Genomic DNA, 27890 nt, shown 5'->3' on the forward strand with positions numbered 1-27890 from the left:
AATACGTACGACGAATCTGCTGAACAAGTCGTCTTTCCTGTACCTTTAACTCGGTATTTCGTGTCTTTGTACAAATATATGTATACAACAACAACAACATTAACAATGACAATAATAATAATAATACTAATAATAATAATAAAATGAAACGTTCATATATATCATTATACAATACCGTCGAAGATTATCCGATATTTTCGGTACCTGAATTATAAATATAAATGGTTAAGGTATCATGTGTGTGTAAAATAAGGCGAAAAGGTTTTTTCCTTCACTTTGTGTTCTTTAGCTCGATCTTCTTCCTTTTTTTTTTCTTTTTCTTTTTCTTCTTCTTCTCGAATCCTCGACGCAGTCTCTGCGGGATTATTTCGAGCGGTGTATCTTGGCATTCGTGATTACGTGCCAGAGGCTAGAGCCGTGCTTCGGAGTGCACGTGCAAGGCGCACGTGTGAGCCGACCAACCGACCGACCGACCGACCGACCGACCCTTCCCTCGTTTTACCATCCGTATCCCTCACAGCCAGCCAGGCTCTGCCAACTGTGACGTTTTGTGTCGGACGAACATCGCGGACTCGAAGAGTCACAGCCACGTATCGCAATTTTATTGTACGTACCTATCGTGGTTAAGAAAATGCGAAGGCGATGTATCTCGTTATGTTCTCAGGAATGCTTTTCGATTTTCATTACAACTCGCAATTCTTCATACCGCCGTACGTAACGGACTTTTTATACGGAAAGATTCGCGAAGAAGCGCGGCTTCAACTCTGTCGTATAGTGAAAATCCGGTGGAATTTAAGAAATTTAAGTGTTTTTCGCTTTTTTTTTTTTTTTGCTTTGTATATAGATCGAAACGATTCGTCAGGTTTTTTGTCGTTTGAATTTTGTAATAAATGTATTCACAGAAGTCTGATTCATTTGTTATTCGTTGCCGTTATTTATTCTAATTTCGACGCGCGGTGAAAAATATTCGAGTTAATTTTTATACAATGTTCGATTATACATTAGAAACGATAAATGTAACGAAACATTTTTTTCATTAATAGTTGATCATTATTGGTTGGAAAATATGATAAGATTGAGAGAAGAAAATCCGTAATTACATGTGAATTATAAAAATAAAAATGGTCGAGAAGGCGCACGCTCCGTTCTATGTTTACTCGTTAAGTTTCGGTCTGTAACTGATTTCTAATCTTATCTATACGCCCAAGGCGACAACGTCCGTGCAGTGTACAACGAGTATATTATAAAATACATACGAGGCATACATACATACTATATGTAATGTGTATAACTTTTATACACGCGTAACGTGTAAGTAGTAAAACAGTCGTTTAGGTAACAACAGCGACAGGAGTATAAGAAAAATAAAAATATCCACGGAATTAATAATTCACATTGCAAATTTTGTAGAAAGTTGAGATACAGAAAAATCAAAATGCAGAAGGAAAAAATTATACCGGAAAGTCAAGAAATAAAATCGTCCGAATGAGTAAGAATATAAATACATGCATACGAAAGCAAGGCACGGATTCTCCAGAATTCTGCAGGCAATTCCATGTTTTAGTTAATTTCATATCACACCGTGCGCCTTTCTACGTTTCAAAAATTCTCTGAAACGACTTTTTTCACGTTACCGGTAAAACTCGACGTAATGAGTTTTCCAAACTCTCGACAATTTTTCTAACCCCCCTCCCCCGCACCGAGATCATCGGCGGGTGTACGAGTGAGTTTAAAAAAAAAAAAAAAAATGAAAAAAAAAAAAAAATCACGACGTATTAAGCGATCGAAACGTATTTACCTATACATCGGTATTTGTATGTGTATAATAGTTTAAAGATCGTTATGAGCGCATACGAGGCATGGAGAGTGTCTATCTTGTTATATTTACACAGCTGTTCAAACCGGCCAGAAAAATTGTTCGTCATCTGTTTTTAATATCCAGTCTTCTCTCTTAACACTATGTGCTGCCACCGCGGCACCGCGACCATCGTCTTGCGAGGTGTGACCGTGTTTGTCCACCGACGGGATAAATGTTAATTAACCGAACAACCGACCGTCCGAGATATGTCACCTAATTTATGCACAGCAAACAATAAAACAGCACCTATACGATTGCTCTAGTTTATATATATATATATGTTATATATGTGTACACATATGCACGTGCACACACGGATTTCTGCAGCGATTCAGGTGCTGTATAATAGCCATGTGTGTGTGTGTGTGTGTGTGTGCCTATGCGTGCATGCGATGCGGGTAATAATAGCCGGTGCGAATAGCAGCTTACGAGATTCTCTCCGCCTGCACATTCTGCACCCCCGTTATAGCTCGTGCACAGTGTTACAGTAGTTGATTAAAACGAATAATTATCCTCGTTCCCTGCAAGGCGGCAGTAATTCTTACTGCATGCGTAAGTGTACGTACATGCGGGGAATCCCATTCGTATGCCCGACCAACGTCTTATTTTGTTTCAAAAAATTTTCCCAATCGTCCAAACTCTGAAACGGTACACTGAATTTTTTTTCACAATTTTTTATTCAACCGCTCAATTATTTATTAATATTGAGAGCGATTTCGATAAGAACTCTTTCAAATTCTCAACAACTATATTTTCCATTTCAAACATTTCAAGACCGGGCCCATGATGGGCCGACTTTTTTCTCCATTTCTTTTACAGCACTTACAATTTCTTTGAGAATTTTTCGGCAATTTTGAGACCGTTCAAGCAATGTTTTAGCTGAATATAAAAAAAAAAAAAAAATTGAAAGTGCAGAAAAAAATGCAATAAAATCAATCCAAATCGACGTTTGCATTACTCGGTGCGATATTAAAAAATAGAACTAAAGGAAAAAAATATATTATAAACGATAACTTTACCTTGTAACACACGTGTGCAGTTTCCCTAATTGTTATATTTTTCCATTTTTAGTTTTTTATCACCATCGTTAAGAGAGACGGTCGGAGTGAAAGAGAGGTTGCGGCAAACAACAGTTGCGTGTCAAAAAGGCCGTAGTCGTCACATCGTCTGCGACTCAACCACGTCTATACGTATGGGTATGTAGAAGCGTTATAATACGCATATATAACCCAGTTTCACCACGCGCCAACAGTCTGGCATTGATTATTATACGGGCATGGTTCTCCTCTCTATGCATCAGACTGTTCTTTGGTGTCGGGTCAGAGGTGGCGGGGAGCAGAAGTTGGAGGTGGAGGTCGTGAAATAACGAGATATTTTTCAAACCTCGGCGACGCTGCATTATCTGGGCTTTATTTACAACTAAATATACCGTTCCTTTTCTTCGTTGAGGATCGTTAAAAAATTCAAACGACTTCAGAGCGTGCCGAAATTATAAGTACAATCACTTCACTTCACATTGTTTCCGATATAACACGTTTGTTGGTAATTGTTATGGAAATCAGAAAAATGGTCTACACAGGCAATTCTTTGATATATCTTTTGCATAAATTCTCGTAATCGGAAGAATTTTTGTAACGGAAAAACCGAAATTTTTTCCGCGATTCAATGGTTTTATTCTTTTTACAAATGTCGGGGAACAGGAAACCGGTTTTTACTTCTAATAATTAATTGAAATCTGGTAGTTGTCCTGTAACCATGAATTGTACGTACAGTCTACAACTTTGAGATAAATACCTTATAATGTCAGAATAAATTTTTCAGGCGAAAGTAACGTAAGAAATATCCATTTGTTCAAATCGGCGTGTGTCCCCCGATTGTGAGCTAAGAATAAACGTCCGAATACCTGCATTGGCAGAGAAGAGTCGCCGAGCTCGTTTCATTGTCAGTTTGTGCATACGACGTTATATATATATATATACATATATATATACAAGGTATTTGTAGCGAAGGGAATAAGAATTTCGCGAGAGAATTCCGGCTGCGGCAGATCGTTTCCCATTTGGTCCTTGTATAGGTCTATACCTATATATATACGAGCACATAACTTCGTTTCGTGTACTCACTCACGCGTGTTGTACGAATTTCGTTATGTATGTGTATAATATGTGTATACAGGTATGCCTATGCAAGTTGTAAAAATCTGTAAATTGTGAGTTACAAACCGTGGTGTTATTTCGTGTCGAAAATTTGTTGAATCAGTACCTTCGATTTACCGAAATGCTTGTGAAAACGAAAACAGACATAATACTAGTGTAACAATAAACTGGTGGAAGACACGTATCCTGGTCTCCATTGCATACGGAAATAACAGAATTATAGGTGAAAGTACATATAATTTTGGCATATAACTTTGTTTATTTCATTACAAACAACGAATAAGCGAAACTGCACGTAGTTTTATCAATTATAATTAAAAAACGAAACTTACTTTCAACTTTGACACGACGTATATTACCGCACACGTACTATATACTGCATCGATACGTATGTATTTCGCTGTCGCAATTTAAGAATCTCCCCTCTTCGATTCACCGGCAAGTTGTTCATGACGAAAAAAAAAAAGAAATAAAAATTCCACGACAAAATTGCAGTCAACGTGTATAAACGACCACGTAAAATAGATATAATCCACCTACGTCAGGTATACGTATGATAATTACGTGCGTCTCGACGTCGTCACTTCCGATCGGAGTTATTAAAAAAAAAGTCAGTGAAATATCGGGTTGTGTGCAGGCTGTTGACGCTGCCGAGAAAACCAGACAAGTCGAAATACCGGTGGTTTGTACGTATAGCGTCGTACCGCCGTAGGTACGTACAAAACATACATACGTAACTTGTACGTATGGTACACGTCGGACGGGCGAGGAACCGCTTTGGTTGGCCCGTGGGAACGCGTTGGCGGTTCGCCGGGTTGCCGGGCAGCTGCACTGATTGCCGTGAGGACGTGACGTCGTCGTGCCGCGACCTGCGGAGCCACCGGTGGAGGCCTCAGGAGGCAAAGAGGCAAGAGGCAAGATCGCCGAGGCGAGTCCGTCCGTCCGTCTCTTAGCCGCCGCCGCCGCCGCCGCCGCCGCCGCCGTTTCTTCGCCTCCTTCGCCCGCCTCGCCGGCAGCACACAGGCGGGTATGTATAGCTGCTCCGCCGAGGAGTGGAACGACAGAGGGTGAGGAGGAGGGGGAGGGAGGGAGAGGCGCATTCCAGGGAGGCGCCGGCCAGTCTGAGGCACACCTGCGCACCGAGTTGAATCACGACGGCGCCGCGGCACCTAGCCGCCGCTACACGGCTAGAGTTCTCTGGCTTAGCCACCGCCGCCACCGCTCTGCTTCGCTACGCTGCCTGCCTGCCTCTCTTTCTCTCTTTCTCTCTCTCTCTCTCTCTCGCTCTCTTCCTCTCTCTCGCGCCTCTTGCCCCCCCCCACCCCCCACTTGCCGGCAACCGTGCTGCGCCAACCCGAGCTGTGAGAGAAGAACCGAGACCTCTCCGCAGGATCTTTACATACAATCAGAGGCGTGCAGGTGTCCATCCCCGTCCGTTCTCGTCCTCCTCCACCTCCACCGCCGCCGACGACGACGACGACGACGACGACGCATACAACCTCTTGTATTCCATCCTCGCATACGTACGTAGCTCGGTATTTGTATGTGTGTGTGGGTGGGTGGGTGGGTGGGTCTGTGCGTGAGTTTTCCTTCACAGATACTATATACACCTCCCTCTACCGTATATCTTCTTACGTTAGCGCAAGGTAGGACCTGGCAAAAGATCGTTTTACCTTGAATTAACGCGTAACGTAACTCATTCGCGGGATCGTTGGAGTTGGGATGAAATGTGTATTTAGCTGGAATTACCAACGGTTGGTAAGGATTTTTAGGAAGGCTTTCCGGTTGTCAAATTTTGATTTTTTTACACGTTACCGGTGAAGGACAAAAATTGTTTTATTTGATACAGTTTGGTTTTTGTTTCGATGCTTCTGCTACCTGCTGTTTGTAACGTACACCGAACACTTTCGCCGGTTTTTTTACCGATGTAAAAAAAAAAAAAAAAACAAGGACAAACTTTATAAGTTGTAAGTGAAAAATTTATTCATTCAAATATAAATCGCCGAAAAATTTTTTTTTTCTTGTTGACCTGTGTTATACGTACCAAATATTCGGGTTTTTTGTCTTTGTTTTTACCAGTGTTAGAAATTATGGAAATTCTGTAATACACAGTTGCCACTCTTGTATATAATATGTAAACAGTGCTGTGAGAATTAGGACGCCTAAAATCTGTGTCATTTTTGTCATGGTTTTTTTATTCCGTATGGAAAAAATTTTGGAAAATCAGGCCAAAAATTTCTACGACTACTAATTTCTACAGAAACTGAAACATTTCGTATCATTTTGTACAAAATTGTAAATATGCATAGTTCTTTATAAAGAATTGTTAATTTGTTTTACAAATTATAGTGTTTTTGAGATTTCTTAGTGAGAAAATACAGATTTTCGTCAAAGTGTACAAGTTTTTATGAGAAACTATGATTGAAATTTCGAGCTCAAACTTTCATATCGTTTCAACTGTTGTGCAGATTTAGCGAAATAGTTGGATCCGAGTATAAAGTATGCAAGGGGTTTAAAATTATCTAAACGTAATTTGTAAGAATTACAAATTACATTTAGTTGTTCATCAATTAATTTCTATGGATACACAAGAAGTATGTACAAATTGAATCTTCCGGCATCCCGGAAACATTGAAGGGGTGGGGTTGAAGTTCTGAATATGAAAAATTCCGGCAGCACCTAACTCCGAATTATTTAGTGTCGAAACTTGAAATAAAAAAATCAAACTTTTACGAAACAACAAAGCTTCGAATAGTCGGAAACTCAACGACACAAAGTTCCGAATTGCAATATTCCGAAAATTCAAGTTACGATAGAGCAAAATTTCGAGAAAGAAAGTTTGGACGGAGTAAAATTCCGAAAGTTAAAATATACTCGCTCAGTGCAGTTTACTCAACGAATGGGTATAAAAAATCAGCAAAATCGAAAATCAGAATGACCAGAATTCCGAACGTAACAATATCAAAAATCCAAAACAAAGAAAGATCAACGTGGTAAAATTTTACCAAACCAGAAATTCGTACAACTGAAAATATTCCACCATTCAGAATTTCAAGGTTTCAGACTTTAAAATTTTCACTTTTTCGCACTTTCGAAACTTTGACCTGTCGGAGTTATACCGTTTCGGAATTTTCCCTTTCCGACCATTCGAAACTGTGATGTTTCGTCAAGGTTTGACTTCTATCCTCTATGTTTAACGACAAAAAAATTTGAAACCCGGCACTTTGGAAACTTCGAATTCGGAATCCCTCCCGCCTCACATTGGCGCCAAAACGATCGTTTCGTACGTCCATGGAACACAAAATTTTATATCCGCTTGCAGGTAAACATAAACGATAATCGATACGATTCTGTAAAACGTGCGAATACAATATCTCTTAAAATTTCAAACGTATCGAAAAATGCAGAATCAAATCAAACCAAGGTGCGTAAAGCGAAGTTCGGCACCCTTCAACTTCGACTAAGAATCCATAGTACGGCCTGAACACGCGTAGTCGTAATCCAGTTGTTCGGGTTCGGTGGTTGTTCGACGCCGTCGTGATCGTTGGTACCATTCTACTCGCAAACAACAACCCGCAGCCTTTCCTTCCTCCGAGACGACGGTACGGCTCCAGAGGCACCGGAGGGCCACTAGCATCGTGGGAGCCTCTTTCTGGAAGAGACTGCGCCGTGTCATTTCTTACCACCCATACGTATCCAGGTGTATGGGTACCCTACCCATACATGCCTGGTGCTGTACTCGTATCCTCGTCCTCTCTCTCGACACACCGATGCTGCATGCACCGCAGACACCGCGACGGTATGACCAACTTTTACCGTCCCATAAATCGGACCGCCCACGCAACGATTTTATCACGTCAGATCGTCCGAAAGCTTTTTCGTACCTACCTATAGTATACTTGTATGTATAATATAATATAATCGTGCTTCGCGTTGTACCGAGGTGCACGCGCAATGCGTGGAGGTTTATTTGTACGGAAAAAGATTTAATCCTGTTTTCCAAATAACTGTAGGATCGTATGTGCGAAAATTCGTTCATTTTTATCGATAGGAGTATACACAGGGTCAGAATTTATCGTTAAAATCGAGATTAAATACATATACATATTCTACTTTACACGCATACTATAATCGGGCAGTAACAAGCATATTAATTGACAAAAACAGTATTATTTTTTGCTTCATAACGACATATCCGTTCAAATCACGATCAGCCTTTCTTTCCTGCAGCTGGTCATTATACATGTAGGTACATACATAGTTACACACGGTGTCTACGCCTATAAGTTTCTGCAACATATTAGGTAAGCTTCTCGGTTCGTTCGGCTCGTGCACAGGTTAAGCTATGCGTAAATCGTGTATACACGGTGTGCACGTGTGTTGGTATGCGGGGGGCAGGGGGACGTCTGTCGGCGTCTCGGCGCCCCGCTAAATCCCGAACTGCCATTAACCGGCCGGGGGGCCTCCGAGGGTCGTTGCTGCAGGTGTAAGAAGCGCTGCCGACGATCCGTACCCACCTATAATAACCCACGGTGAGAGGTGAGGGAAAAATTCTTCGTACAAGAAAAATTCAAGGGATCGATCTTCCGGCTAGGGATTCCGAAAAACGCACCACCTGCGGCGAATTTGCGTCTTGATATTGTTATTATTATTATTTTTGTCAATGTTGTTATCATTATACCTAAACGGCGTATTGTACGTCGTGCGAAAAGCAATAATCTGTATCACGACGCATTATTATAATCAATATTTGTTTATATAACGCGAGCATGTTCTACACGTCTTTCTACTCGCGTTTACCGTTCGCAAAGTACACTCGTTTCTGTGACGATAGAGTGAGTCTGCGAATGCGCATGCGCGGAGTATAGAAAAGACCACTTTTAACTCCTGGGAGTTAATGCGCATGCGCCGTCGCGAATAAATCTAACATTACGCGACTCTAACCACAATTTCGTACTTCGTGAAAAAACGCGCAACGTACTCTTGTTATGTAAAGAATCGTGAGCGACAAGGAGGCAACGGTCTTTTCATCTCGCGTATTTATGCGCTATATTCGGCTTCGGATCACATACGACTCGTATTGCAAACTTACGTCCGTCCCGAAAAGGCACTGAGTTTGCCTTCTCGTTACACAATATATACGTCGAATTTTATCTTTGCGATAGTAAAAGAAATAATCTGACATTATTGTTCGTTTTATAGCGAATATTTTCACTTTTGAGAGAAATTATTTTATACCGTGTTGAACGAGGTGTAGGTATATACCATGTATTATACACCTCGGTTTGTGTTTATATCGCCATTGTATAATTAGTCGTGTTGTTATTATTATTAGGCGGACAGCAGGTGTTTAGGTAGGTCGAGTTTATCCGCTCGAGTGCTTTGCCATTTACAATTAACGAAAGGGGCTTAAAAGTTGAAACACCTGCGCGAGAATCTGTGCCACACAGGTGTCAGCTGATCGTGTATATAACGCAAGCACATACATGAATAAAGGTATGTATACTTGCGGGCATGTGTACGGGTGTTTACAGTACGATGACATCCGCTGATCCAGCTGACAAGTGATTTTGAAAACCTTAACTATACGCGTCTACATTATACACATGTTTGCACGAAAGTGTTGAGTTATCAAAAAATTACAAGGGACCTTTTTTGTAGAGCGTTTAATTCCGAGCAACAAAATTTAGAATGAAACTTTGATTATTTTCGCGTGTTAATCAAATGGAAAATAAAAAATGGCGTTCAGGAATCACCAAGTGTCAACATTAACGGTTCAAATTTTTACAGGCGTCTTGCTTCCTTTTCCTACAATTGTTAAGCGTGTGACTTTGAAAAAAAAAAAAAACAACAGTCGATTTTTTTGGACCGGTCTGGTATACACGTTAGTCGACGGTACATTTGAGTCCATTATTTTGGCGAAATGCGCACCCGCTTTTATCTTTAACGTGTAACTGTAGGTGCGCGAGTACTCATTATCTTTTAGGTTTATACGAGGTATTCCCCTGCAGGTGGTGGTCCACTCGTAGATATCGCGGTACAAGCGATATATCTACAATAATTCGTCTGATTTCGATCTTAATTGTATTTAAGCACAGCCCACTTGAGAATGATCGTTGGATGTACGAAGATACCGTGTATTTGACACCTGCGTATAATGAAAATTATGTTATATTGTGTATATACGACATATCGCAGATTAATTCAGGCACGTTTTTATATTACAGACAATAAAACTCCAAGTATTTGCACAGGGACAGTTTTAATTCGTCGGGAAATGGTTTAGGTTATATCTAAACGGACGTGAAACTTAACCGTATGACTATAAACACATAAGCGCATTAAACGAGTCGCGTCGACTCTTTGCAATTTCTCACTAACGATACGCGTTTGAATAATCTTTAAAATTCATCGCCCCAAAAGTCAAAACTACTTCGCATTTAATTAATTAATGAAAGAAGGAACAAAAAATATGGGAAAAAGAACGAATGACAAGTAGGCACTCTTTATACGTATTTTTAACGACTTCCCGCCAGATTTAATCTCTCGCAGTACCGGACTGTTTCAAATTCTTAAGATATGCATACGCACGAAACTCGAGTAACGAATTCATTTTCACATACTGCCGCGACGATAAAAAAATTAAATTATTGTTTTCTCAACCAAATCTACATACCCTGCGGTCTCGGTCACCGATTAATTTAATCAACTTATCGAAACCTGACATCGACGATATCTGCATTCGCATAGTTTCGCATTACTTGTGCATACATAACGTATGTGTATTATACAGGACAGTACGTAACGCAACTGATTCTATTGCATGGAAGAAACGAATAGAAACACTGCCTATAAATACAGCGACGAAATGTAAGGAAGGAAGGAAAAAAAAGAAAGATAAAATTGGAAAACCCGCGTCCGTTTTAATTATACCTACCGATTCAGCGTGTGACGAGGACGCGATCAAAGAAGAAAACGGACTGCCTACATGGGCATGCCGCATATCGGTTACTGGGCAACACACGCGACATTCGAGTTGGCGATCGCGTTGGTCGCCGAGAGTTGTCTGTCTGATTACGGCTACTCGTATTGACCAGTGTTGTAACTCTGGTAGGAGATGAATTCTTTTCCCATACAGTCCAAAGCGGCGGCGGCTTCGTCTTGTAGGTAGCCAGAAGAAACCGGCGTACCGTGGACTTCGGGCTCTGACTCATTTCGAACTAGTGGCGCTTAAACGAAATTGATTTACCTAATGTATACAGGCGCGTTATAATCGATGCCCGAGGTGTCCCACCAGCTCGCTCGCAGCTGTGCACATCCGTTAAAAAGGCACGCGGGGTCAGATTTTTAATTCACATACGTCGTGAAAATATCATTCATCTTTCTCACCGCACAGTAGTATTACTTCGCGATGCAGATGCGCGTAGTTTAGTTTCGGTCGGTACGCATGCGTCGGAGTGGTTATTATACTATTGGCGTATATGAATTTACTCTGTCAACGAATCTACGTAGAATATTTAAAATTAGATATAGCTGTATTTTTTCGGTGGAAGCCTGCGGTTCTGGTCATGTTGTTATGATGTCGTATATCTTATCCTGCGGTGACGCATATTGTGGTACGTAGATTTTGATGTGAAAGACAAAAATTTTCTACTCCCGTCTTTATGGATCAAATTTTAGTTAGTTGACCTTAACATTGCAGGAGACTGATGATAAATATATATAGTTACAAGATACCGATGTATGTAGAATTAGATTTTGAGAGATGCAATTTTAACTTCGCAGTCTGGCAATTTATAGCGAAGGTCGAACGAATTCCCCGAAACTTATAGGAATAGCTGTGCAACAATCACGGGCACAGAATTTTCGATAATATGTAATTACAACGTGACTGTAATTGCCTACCGCACCACGGGTTTCTTCTTAAAAAAATCTCGTAGTTGAAAAATCCGAAATGTTCACAGAACAAAGAAAAATAAGGCAATGCATAAGAATAGAAAACAGCGTCTCTAAAATTTGTTTTTCATATAACTGACAGTATCTGAATTCAAAAATGACAACAAGTGCGTCGATAAATCCGCGCGCATTCTAAGGCACAAAATAAATGTACGCAAAACAACGCAGAGAGACGGGAGTCAAGTCACGTGTGCAGTACATAATGAAAAAGCGTGGTTATTGCATCGGATGGCATCGTATTTCGCGTCGCGGGTCTCGCAGTTTCCTTACATCCATGTAATAAGGCAGCGAGCCAATACGCACACGGTTACACGCAGATACGCGGTTAAAGTCGTAACGCGCATACGTAGGCCTAAGTACGACCCACACGTAGCAGCGCAGGGCACGTTACGCGTGTATACGTATACGTCACAGGCGTGCGAGGTGTTAAAGATTATGCGCAAGTACGCATAGGTACGTGCGTACTACCTGTTGCCGAGCGGCGCGGGGGGCGGTCAGACCCAGTCCAAGGCACTTGCGGGGGCCGAGGGCAAGGGGAGGGGGGACTGGCGACAGACTGGCGGGCGCACACCTGCGCTCGCCGCCTCTCGACGCCTCTCGCTCCGCGCCGCGTCCCGTCGCGCCTTGCGTTGCGCTGCGTTTTCGTTGCGTTGCGTTGCGTTGCGTCGCTCCGCGCTGCGCCGACTCGGGGCCCGGGAGCGCACCTACACAGAGCGACCTCTTATACCCTCCGTGACCTCTTCTCCCCCGCGGCGCGCCCTCCGCGTCGCCCATACGGCGACAACAACAACTACCACGAATGCAACAACAATGACTATCATCGTGACGCGGTGATGATTATGGTAATAGAGTGTGCAGCAGCAGCGACAGCAGCAGCAGCAGCAGCAATGGCGGTGACGGACGTCACATTTCGTAGATTGTTACTACGTTTCGTTGTTGTTACTGTTAACGGAAAGAACTCGGGACGAAAAATATGCGGCAATATTGTACAGCAACATTCGCTAATGCCCCTAACCTTACGGCTAACTTGTTTTCGGTCCGAAACAGCATGCGAGTTTCATTCTATACGAACTTTGTGACAATCATTGACTATTTATTATTTAAGATATGCGTCTACGGATCATTTTTATAAAATTTTTACGTAATCGAACTCGGTACTGTGCAGTGGAATCCATAAAAGTATTAATCTTCCGGCTAACTTGTCTTTGGTACGAAACAAAATGCGACTATCGATTCTATGCGAATTATATCCCAAGTGCATCCCAGTTTCTAACGTCAGCTGCATAGCCAGTCATTGTTACATAATTCGTATATAATCGAACTCGCTTTTTGTTTCGGACCGAAAACAAGTTAGACGGATAGTTAACGCATTTTTGCATTTTAGTGTACTATTATAATGTACTTATATATACCGTGAGTTTTTCTGACAGCGAAAGGATCCGTGCGCCTGATTCGGACAACCGGAGTAACAACTCATGTTCATGTTGGACGTCGTATGCCGTCACGGTCATCCCAAAGGTCAAATATTATTTGTTTCGACTACCTTGGATATGCGGTACTTGTTTTGACATCATTTCGGATGGCCGTGGCGGGATTCGATGCTGAACCTGAACATCATCCGTAACTCGGGTTGCCTGGATCAGGTGCCACGGATCGTTTCGCTGTTAAAAAAGCTCACGGTATAGTTTGGTCTGAAAGGGAAATGAGTAATGAAAAAGGCGAAGGCTAGGCTCGCCGAACGACTTTAAGGGCCCATTTGTTACCCCTTATCTTCTCTCGCGTCTCTCGTTTATAGGTATACGTTCGGCATCCACTCCGCGGTTGACAACGCGTTTCAAATCCTCTACATTCGACGGAGAATGTATGGTTAACTACACACAACCCTAACCCAACCTAACTCGTTCCGATGCGGTGATATCGGATTTCGATGTTCCCGCAGACTACGTGTAGTATTGCGGTCCCTTTTAATTAGGATTCCTGGCTTGTTACCGATCTTGGACGAGTTGAAGCAGAAGAAGAAGTTGGAAGAGAAAAAAAAACAACGATTTCAATTCTCCGTCGAATATACATTCCAATCAATTCGAAACATCATCTGCCCATCCACGTGTTCTCAATTTCGAATCATCAATATCATATTACAACTATGCTAATTGTAGTATGATGAATTGAATTCGCCGATTCCAATTTTCTTTCAAGAAAAAGAAGAATCTTCGAAAATAATTCTAAACCCCGAGGCAGCTGTTCCTAAGTACAGTATTTATTTCTGATTAACAATAAGATAAGCGCGTTCTTGCTGTCGGGACTGTTTCCCGCCTATAAATCGACAATACATTTATCTATCGATGTTGTGCAGCCGACAATCAGGCGTAACCCTAGCTACACGTAGTCGCATCATCTATATCTACGAAACTATTTTAATAGATAGGTATTGCGTTATGTACAAACATAGCGACATTTCGCCGGACGGGTGATAACGCCGTCACCTTGGCCTACCTAACTTCGTTACGGCCTTTGGGCCAGTCCGCCAGTCGTAGAGCGCGGAATATACCGGGCAATCACGACGATAGGTACATACGTACACATACGTGCGCGATATAACTCACGGACGCAGCGGGCATGTGTACGTATATTTATAATACAAATCACACCCACGCCGTACCGTGTACTGGAGGATATAATAAATCTTGTCTAGTTTAGCATTCCCTCGTGCCGTCCGGGCTAACTCGACTCTTCTTCTTCATCTTCTACTTCTTCTTCTTACTCTTTTTATTATTTTCCTCCTTCTCGTCTCTGTATAACATCTTACGCATGGGTATATAGCTGCGTATAAGCTGTGTGAGAGATTATGCATAGGACTTATGACCTGTGTGTATACGTATACGTACATACGTGTACGAATATATTACATGCCTTATGTGTACCCATATAAGTACGTATATACCTACATGCGTTGTATGCATACTGCATATACTCATACCTATATCCATACGTATTGGTTGGTCGAGAGGGTTTTATACTAATGCTCATATATATTTGACTTGTCAAGAGAGGAGCGGCCCGACACTCCACGTGCTTTTACATTCGTGAAGGCTTCGTCGGGTCGCCTTCAAATGGACCAAGAGCTCTCAGAAAATATCCATGATACGCTCAAACGAAATTCGTGTTACGATATACTAGAGATATTTTTCGGGAATAAAATCCTCGGAATGCGAAACGAATTAGGTTCTAATTTGATACGGTTCGCGTTTTAGTATATCGTCGAAGAAAATCTTCCGCTATGCCGAAGGCGAACCTTGTAACTTACTATACCTGTTACGTAATTATTGACCGTGTGGAGATCGATCGATCGATCGATCGCGCAGGTGTCCGCGAGATCGGCATGTTTCAACGATTAGAATCGCTGTGTAATAAACGCGCGATAAGTAAGCGAATCTTGAACGTTCGTGCACATCTTGTATGTATCGGTATAAATAGTATGTAAATTTTGTATAAATATATGTATCCTCATTATCCTGCCCAAGTGCCTTGGTGCCATTATACATTTTGCCGTTTGCTAGCTGTCGTCCTCTACTTTCAAAAAGTATAATCTTACGATTAATCGCAGTCCAATGTTATTTATGCCACTCGAATACATTATATTTATTTCCGATGTACATAATTCCTGATTTTTAATTCAAAATTAGTAAACGGTTCGGCTCGAATCGAAAAATAAAAGCGGAAAAAATTATCGTCAATAAAAAGCAGAAACTATCCGTTTGAAAAGAAATTATTTTTATAGAAAATGGATACCCACAACGAGCAGCTGGCCAAAATTGGTTTGCCACGATCGTTACTTAACAGGCGAACTTTTTCTACCAAGTTGGCTGTATTTTTAATCGAGGAAGTATAGAGTGATATAATTTTTCCATCACAATTATATTCGCGTTTATAGTTTTATACCGAGATTTCATAACACCCGAGGAGATATGCAAGCCTATAATGTGTAATATTTAATAGTTCGTGCAGCATTCGCAAATTAGCGCTTAACGATGCGAGCGTAGATTACGTATGCAAACCAGCTGTACTGCACGATACGCGTGTATGTGTGCTAACCAACTTCCGGTCACACAGTTGATTCGGTTCCCGAGGAGTTTATTCGAGGTATATACGTGCGAGACTCAGAAGTGACGACTCGTTATACTGTAAAGCGCTGATTTGCGAGAATGAAATTCGAGCATTGCGGTCGTGACAATTACCTGACAAAAACGAGGAGTTATAGTTTTTTGTGGAACTCGCCTCTCAACGCCAGCAGATATGCAACCGAAGCTGCATTTCGCAAAGTTACACGGTCAAAATGTAGTTTCGTTTGCCTATAATCTGTTGAATTTCGAAAAACAAACTCCGATACATTAACAACAATGCCGAACATCCAACGCGACTTCCACGCTCATACGGTAGCGTTTGACAATTTATATATTTTCTTCGAGTTAGCGCATCGTAGAAAATTTTTACTCGCACGATCTTCGAGGTATTCAAGATTGCGTAAAACGTGGTTTTTCACCTATTCGAAAAATGCTTACCAAGGATAAACGACCAGCTTCCTCGACTGGGTCACAGTAAAACGTTGAATAATATCTATCAAATACCTGAAATACATTAAATTTATTCAATTTAACCGAACTCGATGTGCTTGTCTATCGGAAAAATTAAATTATTAAAAATTTTGATGGCTAATTTTTCAGAATTGGATTTCTTACGAGTTAATTAAATGGCGCATACATATTCCAGATGCGGTACCGCTTAAAAGAATCGCACGCGATTTTCTTGCACGAGGTTCAATGTTACGTTAAAAACTACGATTTCACCAAGTGGGAGATTGAAAAAATTTCGTTTTTTTTTACGCAGTCTAACGGATATATTATCAGTTTTTCACAGCAGCCATTTTTTTACCGTGGCAATTCAAATTGCATTCAGCAAACATCGCGTTGCGTGGTTAGCTTGCAGAAAAATGAAGCGTGGATAAGCAATCGCGTAAACACTACAGTGAACCGTATCTTCCTCGTTTTTTTTTTACTCGATAAATTTATTTATTTATTTTTTGTCGGATTACTCGTCATTGATTGTACCGTTCACTTCTCGCCGATACAGTTCTTATCTGACCCTGTTGTGGCCGGTGCGTGAGTACCCAAGATACGATTGACACCTGTTTCTAATTGTTCAGGAACCCGAGTGCAATACACCCGATATTATTGTGTAGTTCAGCTGGTACATTTGGTTTGGTTGAATCGGTCCGATAATCTTATCTGCGGTGTATATATTTTTTTTCTTACTTTTCTTAATCCTTACTTTTTTGCGAACGCCACAATCTCGTGGACCTTCAATTTTCTATGAAACTCGTTATATTTTCATCTCTAACAATCGAGTTACATCTGAAATTTTAATTTCGAACGAGGCTGAAACATATCGAATTTTTAAGTCACCCGTGCGCCCCTGATAGAGGAAAAAGAGAAAAATTTTAACCGCATCACTTCCACGTATATATTTGTGTTTCCTGTGAGATAATTAGTTCGGCTGTACCAGGGTGCTCCGAATAAGTTTGATACGATCATGGCATGCGTTCGAACGTTCTCATCAATCACGATTTACGTTCTGATTTCAGCTCTCATAATCAGCTGTTGAAGCATAAATGCATCCACGTGTAATAAGACCCATGATGTTTTCTTCATCGCGAAGCGGTGAAACTCTTAGAAATAATCACAACAACGATTATACGATATTTATTTCCCGTATTCGATAACTGTGATATTTCGATATGTTCGTCATACACTCGGATCACTCACTACCCACAACTGATGGGTTCAACTGATCAAAATACCCATGAAAAGGTACACGTACAGATAGGTATTCCTTTCATATTTTCTTCTCCGGCGTTTATAACGCGGCATATGCGGTATACCACACCAGCATCAGCTATTTATTTTCTACATACCGGATGTGGTTGTTTGAAGAAATCCGTCTCTCTATTCACACCAAGGTGACCGGCATGTGCATGCTGGTACTGTACATACCTACATACTCACCCACACATACACACACACACACACACAGACACACGCGCGCTTGGTCACACGCGCCTATATACCAACCGAGATAGTATCAAATTATAAATGTGACGGTGCATGTACCTATTTACAACGTTTGCGGTTACTCGCGAGGCTCTGATTCTGAACAACCGTGCTGAATTCTGGATCTACTAATCTCACTCAAGCCTCGTTCCTTCGTTTCTTCTTTTATTTTCTCTACAACGGTAGCAACGAGGTCGATTATGTTACTGCAGTGATATACGTATACCACGTTATACCATTGACTCCGGTATAACACGGATGTGCTCATTGTTATGTTCCGTTCCCCCCCGCCCGCCACGTCATATCTCCTCCATCAGGTTTAACCGTCTGCATTAGCTTTTATTACTATCATTATACCCTCTGGTTTTACTTTGCCTGGATAGGATCATAAAATTGTTGTTATACAGCGACCATTACTGGGAAAGTTATGTGTTTTGTATATCTAGTACGTATTGTATTGTTCGTTCAGCTCGTATTTACCGTTTCACAAACGATTATTATGGTGAGATGTTGAAATTATATGGTTATCCTGAAAATCTACGGATGATTTTTTTTTTTTCGTTACGAAGATAAAGAAAGTATATGCGTATACATGTACGGTCTTTGTGGCCTCGGTTTCGGTGCTTTAATACAGCTTCATTTAAAAACTAAAAATAATTCTGCGCGTGCAGGTGGCTATGCGAAACGCTCTGGCAGTTGTAGTTCAAGGCTGAAGCCTGCGATTGTTCCTTATTTAAAAAAAAAGTTACTCGTACTTGACCCTAATATAATTCTGTTGAAAATATATAGGGTGTTGTCGAATTAATAGAAGTTGCGATTTGCTAATGAACTGCTTGTTAGGCTGACTGTGAAAAATATTTAAAAAAATAAATTTTAATTCGTCTTTAAAGTTTATAGACAAATAATAGAGGTACGTAACTTTCGTTATAATTTTTTTTCATCCATTTTGTTAATTTTCGAAAATTGCAAAGTTGAAGATATTTGATTCTTGAATTCAGGCACGATTATGTCATGATATTATATTCCGAATCGGGATTACTATATTTCGATAAAATTAGAAGAGAACATTTTTACATCGATAAAATCTGGAAACGATTCTTGAGAATACAAAGCAAAAAAAAAAAGTGGAACATTCTCATTGATAGCAGAACTTTGTTATGCGGAATGCACTTATCGACATGTTTACTGAGAATACAGTTGTAACAAGTGGGATACGTGTATTGTTACGAATAACTGGCCACTTGGTGCCATCTATAGCCATTCTAGATTAGTGCGCTTTCTGGAGTGTCGGCATGAGATAGGCCTCAAATAAAACCACCTGTTGATGAATGAACGATCAAGCAGACTAAGTAAAGCCGGAAAGTGAAAACGCCTTTTCGGTTTACTGGAAAAATTATAAAAAACTTGACAAATTTCAGATGATATCTATAAATTAGATACGGTATTGACATAGTCGTAAAATCTCTTGATGTGATATCAATAAAGCATAATGGTGTTTTCTTCATTCGTATATTTCTATCTATAAATTCTTTACAACCGAATGCGAAGAAAATACTCAACGAATAGTGTTACAGTATTGTTTTTATTTACATTCAGGATGGCTTATGGAAAGAATGTACATAATTTTTCAGTCGGTCAAGCCGGGTGGTTTGTTACCGACCGAACGCTCTGCTACGAAGCCTCGAATGTCTAACCGTACGACTAACTATCGGCTCCAAGTTAGTATAACAAAAAAATCACAGAGCGAGCTGTGAACTGTGGACTTTTTGGGTACGACGGCAGGTCTAGAAAAGGTGTTCGTGATCCGTGCAGACGACAGATCGTGGACGACACTTGACGTCTGGCGAGAAGGTAGTGTGAGGTAGCGATTCAGTGATACATCTTTCGCGGAAGTATAAATTCCGTGTATTTATTTAAAACCTTTGCAATAAAAACGGGCAATCGACGATCATAATTTTTCGGTGTGAAGTATTGTTTTTCCACTGAATACAAAAATAACAAAGATAAAATTTTATCAGATGGAAAACAGAATTGTCCCGAAGAATTAAGAGCGAAGGGTTGTACCAGATATCGTTCAGGTATACAGATATACAGTACGTACATAAGTTAAAGGAAATTCTTGTTTCTTCGAAACGAGACTACTGACTGTGACGCATTCCTACATATCGAAGGGTTATGAGGACGCGTAATTTCCAAATCGTCGAGGACTCGTTCTACCGTTTAAGTTACCCGTTTTATTTGACAGCTGACACAACACGATGGCCGATGAAAAGTGCAAGGTATGTACGTTCAGATCTCTAAAAAAAAACCTTTAAAAACTACAAAGACATTTCTCTCACGACCGTATTCTCTAACAATAAAAACCCAATTCAGAGATTCCGACGCCCCCTTATCTGCCAACGAGATCACTTCCTCCACGTACATCATACACGACGACGCTCTTTACCGACAACCGACGCTGCAGCGGGATGACGTGACGCCTTTTTATCATAAGCCTGAAGTTAGTAACGTTATCGCAATGCTTAACGTTTCGAATAATCGTTATTTCGCGATTGCGGAAATGTCTGAAATTCAATAAATCATAATAAGGCAAATTGTAGTCATATTTTGAAAACTTAACTACTCAAAAGTTACTGCAAACTTGTAAAATACTGACGTCCCTCCCCGCAAATGTTTCATTGCGTTACTAACGTTACTAACTTCAGCCTCATTTTATGTCCCTCATATACACTGTGTCTACAATCTATAACGACATTTGTATCTGTTTTTTTTTTCATCTTCTCCAACGTTTTAATGTTGATTGTAGTCCGTGGATGGAACACGCGCCTTGATTACCCCAGCGGCAAACATATTGCATACATGTACTTCCCCTCGATGCGGGAAATCGTAGTACGGAATATGGGAAATTCAAAACACGCACGAAATCCTCGGGTTTTCCGCCACGTAGATAGTCGTTGAAAGATGTTCAGCTTCAAATTTGTACATTAGAGGATGATTATAACTTCTCCAGAACCGACAGAACTCCTTGAACTATTCGTTTAAGAGCCTTTCATTTTTCTTCGTCGATTGGAAGACTTTTTATACAGATAAACTTACTTTGTATATAGATAAATTTACTTTTTATAAAGACTCCTGTGTAGAGGGAAAATTTTTGATCACGGAATAAAAGTTGCAGATAAGACGAAGACGTCCGAAGCTGTTACATTCTTCCATTACAGTATGATACGATTTATCCTTGCAGTTATTTTTATCCCAGACTATGGCTATTCATGTGACAATTCAGTCTTTAGAATCGAGATTAAAATTTGTATATAAAAATCTTCTTTTAATTCCAATACAGTTTGAAACTTCTTTCAGTTTTTATTGACGATTGAAAGTCCGAGAGTATAAAATTTATTTCTACTCTGAACCGGCTATCATCAAGGTCGTTGGAATACTCTAAATTGGCTATAATCCACGAGATTGTCTTAAAGAGTTATATCCTTCGAAATTAAACTATTCACTCATGTGAAAAGATCATTAAACAAATAACGACCTTGTCTGCATCAGTGATTCGAATTCGTGATTACACGAAGTCTTCAAGTAACATTGTCGTGTGATGTTATGCAGTCACTCAAAAAGAATTCTTATGTAATTTAAGCTGGATGTTTATTATTTGTGTGTATTGTGATTTTTTGTTTTTGTTTTGTTTCAGGAATGCGGATGCATTTGCGCCCAGTGCCGCGGCAACGTCGAAAATCATGCCGACATGCACTTGCACGTTGAAATAGAACATCTACGGCAGAGGCTGCTCGAAAGAGATAGCCACATAGTCACTATGGAGACTCAATTTCTTAACGAGGCTGATAGGTTTCCTAACGGCGAATTGGCTTCAATGAGAGAGGAAATGCTCACGTGGCAAGATAAATATGCAAGGCTATACGAGGCCCACAAAAGAGTACAGAAGGTGAATCAAAATTTGGAGGATAAGCTGCTGAGGATAGTGGATAAATGCGAAACGGAGAAAAGCGCCTTCACCAAGGACATTGCAACCCTTTCCCACCGATTGGCTGATGCCAATTATACGATACACCGATTAACACAGGACAATGTTAGAATACAGTATAAAAATCGATTACGATTTCGCGTGAGATTTGGTCTTTCGACGTCCGCTTTCTCTAATAACGTAATTGTTCATTTCAGGAGAAGTACAGAAACGACGTGAACCTTGCCATCCAATTGCTGCAGTGTAAGCCTTCGAATTTCGTCAGCCAGAGATACGATTCGGTACAACGTCTGCTAATGCTACCTCAATTTGTTCAATGCGTAGATTCCAATATTTGAAACAACTTTAGTGGTTGGCAGAAGCGACGACGATAATAGTATATATAATTTCGATTTCAGCTCCCCTCCGAAGTCCAGGCGAAAGTGAGAACGTACGTTTCTCAAAAGAGGGTACCAAATGAGGCCGTAGCTCCGCCGGATGTCAAGAGTATAACGGTGCCAATATCGACCTTTCCGCCAACGGCGATGGTCTACAACGTTACGAAGACCAACAACGTCGAGAAGGACAGCGATGACGAGAGCGACGACTCTAAGCCACCGGTTGACATAGTGTCGGCTGCGATAATGGCTAAGGTATTGGAGGAACGGGAGCGCGAGAGAGTGTTCGCGAAACATTGTGACACTTGCACGTGTCACAGGAGTATACTGACGAACGACGTGGAAACCCAGACATTGAACATCCATCGAAACGAGTCGGACAATTTCACGAGTCAAAATTTCATCCCGGAAAATATGTCCCATTACAATAACGGTGCGGAGTTGAAAGGCCAAAATGAAATCTCGAACCAAAGCGAAGATAGCAGGTCTAATTTAAGTGTAAATAATACCGCGAAGCGTGCCGCTCTGCAGTTGCAGTACGTGAATGAGAGGGGCAGCCTCAATCATATCTCGATGAGGAAAGATGCCGCTCAGTCGGTCAAGTCGGGTGACAACGGTCCGCAGTCGAAGAAGAAAAACGAGGCTCAGAAGGACAGTGGCACGAAGAAGATAGCCTCTCAGTACAGTCCGATGAAACGGGCGACGTTCAACCAGAACCCGGCGGAAAGATCGTCGAGGCAATCAGCGAATTACAGAGTTTCGAAGAAAACTGAGTCTCACGGTAGTTACAGACTGTCATCTAAGTCCGGCAGCGAGTGGACAAAGTACGAGCAGCTGCCCAACGAGATCGATCTCATCGACCTAAAGCAGAACTCTCTACCGCAGCGGCAGATAGACGTGATAAACGACAGAATATGGAAGAACGATGGCAGGTTGAGATCGAATGGGGGGCTCAAGTCCAGCTCCGCAAATTCCAGTGTTGACGCCGGTCCGGATCCGGGGAGGAGCGAAGCCAGCGATCACACGATAGACGTGATAAACGACAGGACATGGAAGAGTAACGTGAACGGAGGAGCGAGGACTGACGGCGGAATCGCGAAGCCGCGAATGACGCTGATCGAGGTGAAACCCTTGACGATGGATTCGACGTCCCTTCACATGCAGCACCACCAGCAACAGACGGACACCAGACTCCAGCAGTCGGAAGACACGGCAAGCCCGAGTTTCAGCAGCGACAGTTTAGTCATATCTAGTTCCGATCCGCCGAGCACCTCGAGCGAGCTTGGCAGCAACAGGATAATGCTGAGCAAGTTGTCGGTGAACAGTATGAATAACAATAATATAAACAACAGTAACAGTTTGATGTCCAATTGGCAGGACAGAACTACGGGTCCTCGTGGTTGTTCGATGAGGATAACACCCGGTTCGAAAAACATCCTACTGGACAACGCGGGACACTATCAGACGATACTTTACACCAGCGGGACCAACGGGGGAAACGGAATCGGGAGACCGAACACAGCGCTTGTTCACAGCACCGCGAAATCGTCGAGGTCTGGCGGCTCGACGTCGACCAGCAGCGACGAAAATTCGCCGGTATTGCCGAGCGATAATTCGCAACTCCAGAGGGTCGCAGAGTGGATAAAAGCCTCGGGTCCGATCGAGCGAGAGGTTGGCGTTAAGCCGGTGGATTCGGACCGGAAGTCGAATGACGAGATGTCCGTCAAGACGCTTAACACGGCCTTGACAAAGATAAAGGACGGAAAATCAGAGCTGATGGACATTGGAAGCGACAATAATACGCCAAATGGAACACACAGACGTTTCATGGACCTGGGCGGGAAGAAAACTGAAGCTGGTGATGGGCAGAATTGCAACGCCAGTCGCGGACGAACGAGAGACTCTCATCACTCGAGGTCCAGCCATCCTCACAGTCTTCAGATAGTGAAGGACGGTCACGCGGATCTGATTAGCTTCGAATCTCCAACCGACGACGGTGATGATTATCATCAATTCTCGTCGAGTAGCGAGTGTCTTGCGGTTGGTGACGGTGTTGCCATAACTTCCCTACCGAAACCCACGGATGTCAAAGTTACCAGAGAAATGGAAGAGACTTACCTCAAACTTGCCGCTAGCCTTGATCCGACTAATTTGGGACTTTCGGACTCTCAGCGCGCCGATATTACTATTGAAAAATATAGGAAAGAGTACAAACGCACTCACGGACAAAAATTACCGGAAAAAAACTCCGGGTCGACTTCATAATATTACGCTTTTATCTACTTTTTAGCGATCAATGCGAATAATTCTTATCATTCTACGCTTCAACAGGAAATAGAGTTTCAATTATTATTTTAAACTGCTGACCCGCAAAAGTCCGTGCCATTACTTCACTTTTTACTGGTGGTCGAGTTGGAAAAAAATTGATTGTTTATACGGCGTACAGTAGTCTAGTCAAAGAAGCGTTGAAGTGACTAACCGACGGAATGACCGTGTAGATAGTGCAAGTGAAAAAAATCGATACGAATTCGATTAGACCACTTCTGCTTAAGCTGGGATAGCTTTCAAATAAAGGGAAAACCCGCAATCTTGACCACTACATCTCTCATAAGGTATTGTGATGTCTGTTTTTTTTTTAAATTTCATATTCATTAACTGTTGTTTCTATAAAATTCAACTTGATCAATTTCCGGCATACCTACGAACCTCGACTGCATATTTTTTTCTGACATATTTTTGGCTAAAGACTGTAAACGTGCAAAACATTGATTGTTTGGCCGAATGGAATTCTTGCCGTGACTGAAGTAGTTAGAAAAATGGGAAGTAAAAAAAAGGAAATATAATAAAATTAAGCTATCAGTTGCAGCTGTATATACACACCATCCGTCGTTAAGTGAATCATAACGGGAAATAGCGAGACACGAGTTTAGTTAGACGTTATAAAGATAGTAGCTAACAGCATAGAAATCTATGCTCTCAGTACCAATGGCCATTTCTTAAGCGCGATTTCAGTTGGCTCACTTTCAAAACGCCTCGAAAATCTGATTTTTATTGATATGGAAGTTGTAGGTTACTATAAAAGAGATTCTCAACTGCTCCTTTTCTTTCTGTAATAAATCATCGCATAATCATTTTTACATACACCGTATTCACTGTTCAGCAATCTGTATATGGTAATTGTACAAATCATTTAATTAGTTTTATGCTACTCCAGTGTTCATTTAAAAAAGCATATTTTCATCAACTTTTAGTTTATTTCTAGTTTTAATTTTTTTTTTTATTCAAGTAGTCATTCACGTAGCCTTGGCTGGGAAATGTCGTACTGAGACCAGTTATAAGTCGGAAATATGTTACGTGGGATGCATTTAAAAATGTACGAAAGTCATCCTGGGATCCGAAAACAGTACACATTTATTTTACGTATCTTGCAAGTCCTATTTATAACCGAAAAATGTCGACCAAAAGTCACCGGAAAAGTTCATCAGCTGCAATAAAGACTTGCGTTATATAGTTTTCATTATTTTTTGGGGATCCTTACGTTTACCGATCACTTCCAGGATTTAAATGTTTATTGTTTTCAAACTGGGATGTTTGAAAACTCGAGTTCAATTTCTTTTTCTTGGACTATTTAGACTTGAAACTTTTTCAAAGCAGCTTCGACAAACGTGATAATTGATAATTGTACTATTTGATGCTTGTTAAATATGCCTGTTCATCAGCACGTCGAACGATACTCGCGTCGTTTGATAATAAATTGATTATTCGCATGATATTGCGAAACACCCATAAGTATGGCGCAAAACGTGAAGTTTAAATGTACATATGATAATTATGAAACTACGTAAAGACAATACTGAATACTGAACTAATTGAGATATGCCCCTATTACTATTATTATTAATATTATTAAACGAAGAAAATAAATGTCTGTATATCAATCCTGATCAGCGTATGAAACATAAGTAACTATTATATCTATACCGTACATCAGAATTATTTAGCAGCTGAAATGCAAAGAAGAAGTAACAAATGAGTAAGGAAAAAATGGTACAGAAAGAGAAAGAATAAATGTGAGAAACGTAATATCATTCCTAAGCAATCCCGTGAAATGTTTATGTCGTATACATGTGTCATTATGGTGCTACTGTATTAATAATTGATATACGATTTGATTTTTACTGATCTCCAGTACTCTAATTACTAATATACGTGCATGTATATGAATCTATGACAATTATATCGAGACTGGTCGATAATACCGATTGCTGCGACGAAATATAACAGGCGATGAGAGAGTAAGATTTATTGTTATTCGTTAAGATGTATGCCACGACGCATTAACAGCAGCAGTACAAAATCAGTTAGGTTTCTCTGACTGTGAAATTTGGGTTCGGAATGCGGCGAGTGCGGGTGCCGAAGTATATCTCAATTCGCCGTTGTAAAATTAGTACCTAATAAATAATGTAATCGATAAATCAATACTAGCCAGTATTAGTCTACGAATTACTACGCGAGAGCGCAACCAAAACTTGTATGCATTGCATATTATATATATATATATATATATATATATATATTTATTATATTATTCTGTATAAAAAAGTTGATTATACCAAATTATCACAGGTTTATGATATGCCTATATATAATTTTCCACACGCTGCAGGCTTATACGGTTCATATAAATAATATAGAATTCACGCAATTGTTTATTCAATGATTAAAAAGTCATCGTCGATTGGCTTCAATTATTTTTTACGTAACTGCTGACTTTTGGTTAGCGCGAATCTTTGAGAAAATCAACCATTGCGAAAAGTTGAACATGGTCCGACGGCGTCTATGAAACACGATAGAAACAATTTTGCAAATTCTTTGGTCCGGTGAAATTGATTGATAATTTGAAAATACATTTCGTCATACATAAAGACAAAGTTTCGATAAAAATCTTCGTCACAAGTTATCGGTACGATAGTTATTTTTTACTCTGGTACACATTGACTGGGTGTAACAGGTACTCGAAATTAGCGAATTGCGTTTTGAAAATTGTTAGATTTGTCTGTAATACTGTAAATGTAGCGAGGATAAGAAGGAGAAGGAGAAAAAATGAAACTGAATTTTCAGCGGTATATATTTTATTACTCCGTACTGCATGCGCTGATAACTGATTCGCCTATTGCTATCCTACATACGTATATGGATCACTGCAGGCTAACGAGGTTATAATAACTAGACAAATAATTGAGTGAATAAATTATACACACAGTATCGGAAGTGAAAAAGTATGTATATCTTGTGGCATGGGAATGTACACCGTGGTTGATAAGTTACATTATTATATCTACGCGTATAAAATCGGGTTGGACCAAAAATGTGTGTAATGTATACTGTTATAACCGTATTACGCTATACCATAAAAGGTTTCTTGTATACGTTTAATGTGTACGTGATATTTAC

The 27890-nt window shown here is 40.7% G+C and overlaps 1 protein-coding gene and 1 long non-coding RNA gene across 4 annotated transcripts; one reads left to right on the forward strand and one right to left on the reverse strand.

The window, feature by feature from the left end:
• The first annotated feature begins 492 nt into the window (after positions 1-492).
• On the forward strand, positions 493-27709 carry LOC107218203 (exonuclease 1). Of its 3 annotated transcripts, none has more exons than XM_046742401.1 (5): positions 493-606; positions 2930-3054; positions 21769-22164; positions 22257-22340; positions 22458-27709. In XM_046742401.1, exons 3-5 carry the CDS (start codon positions 21823-21825, stop codon positions 24699-24701), a joined length of 2670 nt encoding a protein of 889 aa, XP_046598357.1. In that variant the 5' UTR covers positions 493-606; positions 2930-3054; positions 21769-21822; the 3' UTR covers positions 24702-27709. The 3 variants fall into 3 exon arrangements, with proteins under 3 accessions (XP_046598357.1, XP_015511487.1, XP_046598356.1); XM_015656001.2 differs by lacking the exons at positions 493-606; positions 2930-3054 and adding exons at positions 19857-19935; positions 20093-20353; XM_046742400.1 differs by lacking the exons at positions 493-606; positions 2930-3054 and adding exons at positions 19872-19925; positions 20093-20353.
• LOC124294850 lies at positions 8398-11218 on the reverse strand. Its single transcript, XR_006904793.1, has 2 exons — positions 10952-11218; positions 8398-8531 (listed from the first exon to the last, which is right to left on the reverse strand). It is a non-coding gene; the product is annotated as an uncharacterized LOC124294850 (long non-coding RNA).
• Positions 27710-27890: the final 181 nt, after the last annotated feature.

This window comes from Neodiprion lecontei, chromosome 5 (genome assembly GCF_021901455.1).
Source record: "Neodiprion lecontei isolate iyNeoLeco1 chromosome 5, iyNeoLeco1.1, whole genome shotgun sequence".
NCBI lineage: Eukaryota > Metazoa > Arthropoda > Insecta > Hymenoptera > Diprionidae > Neodiprion > Neodiprion lecontei.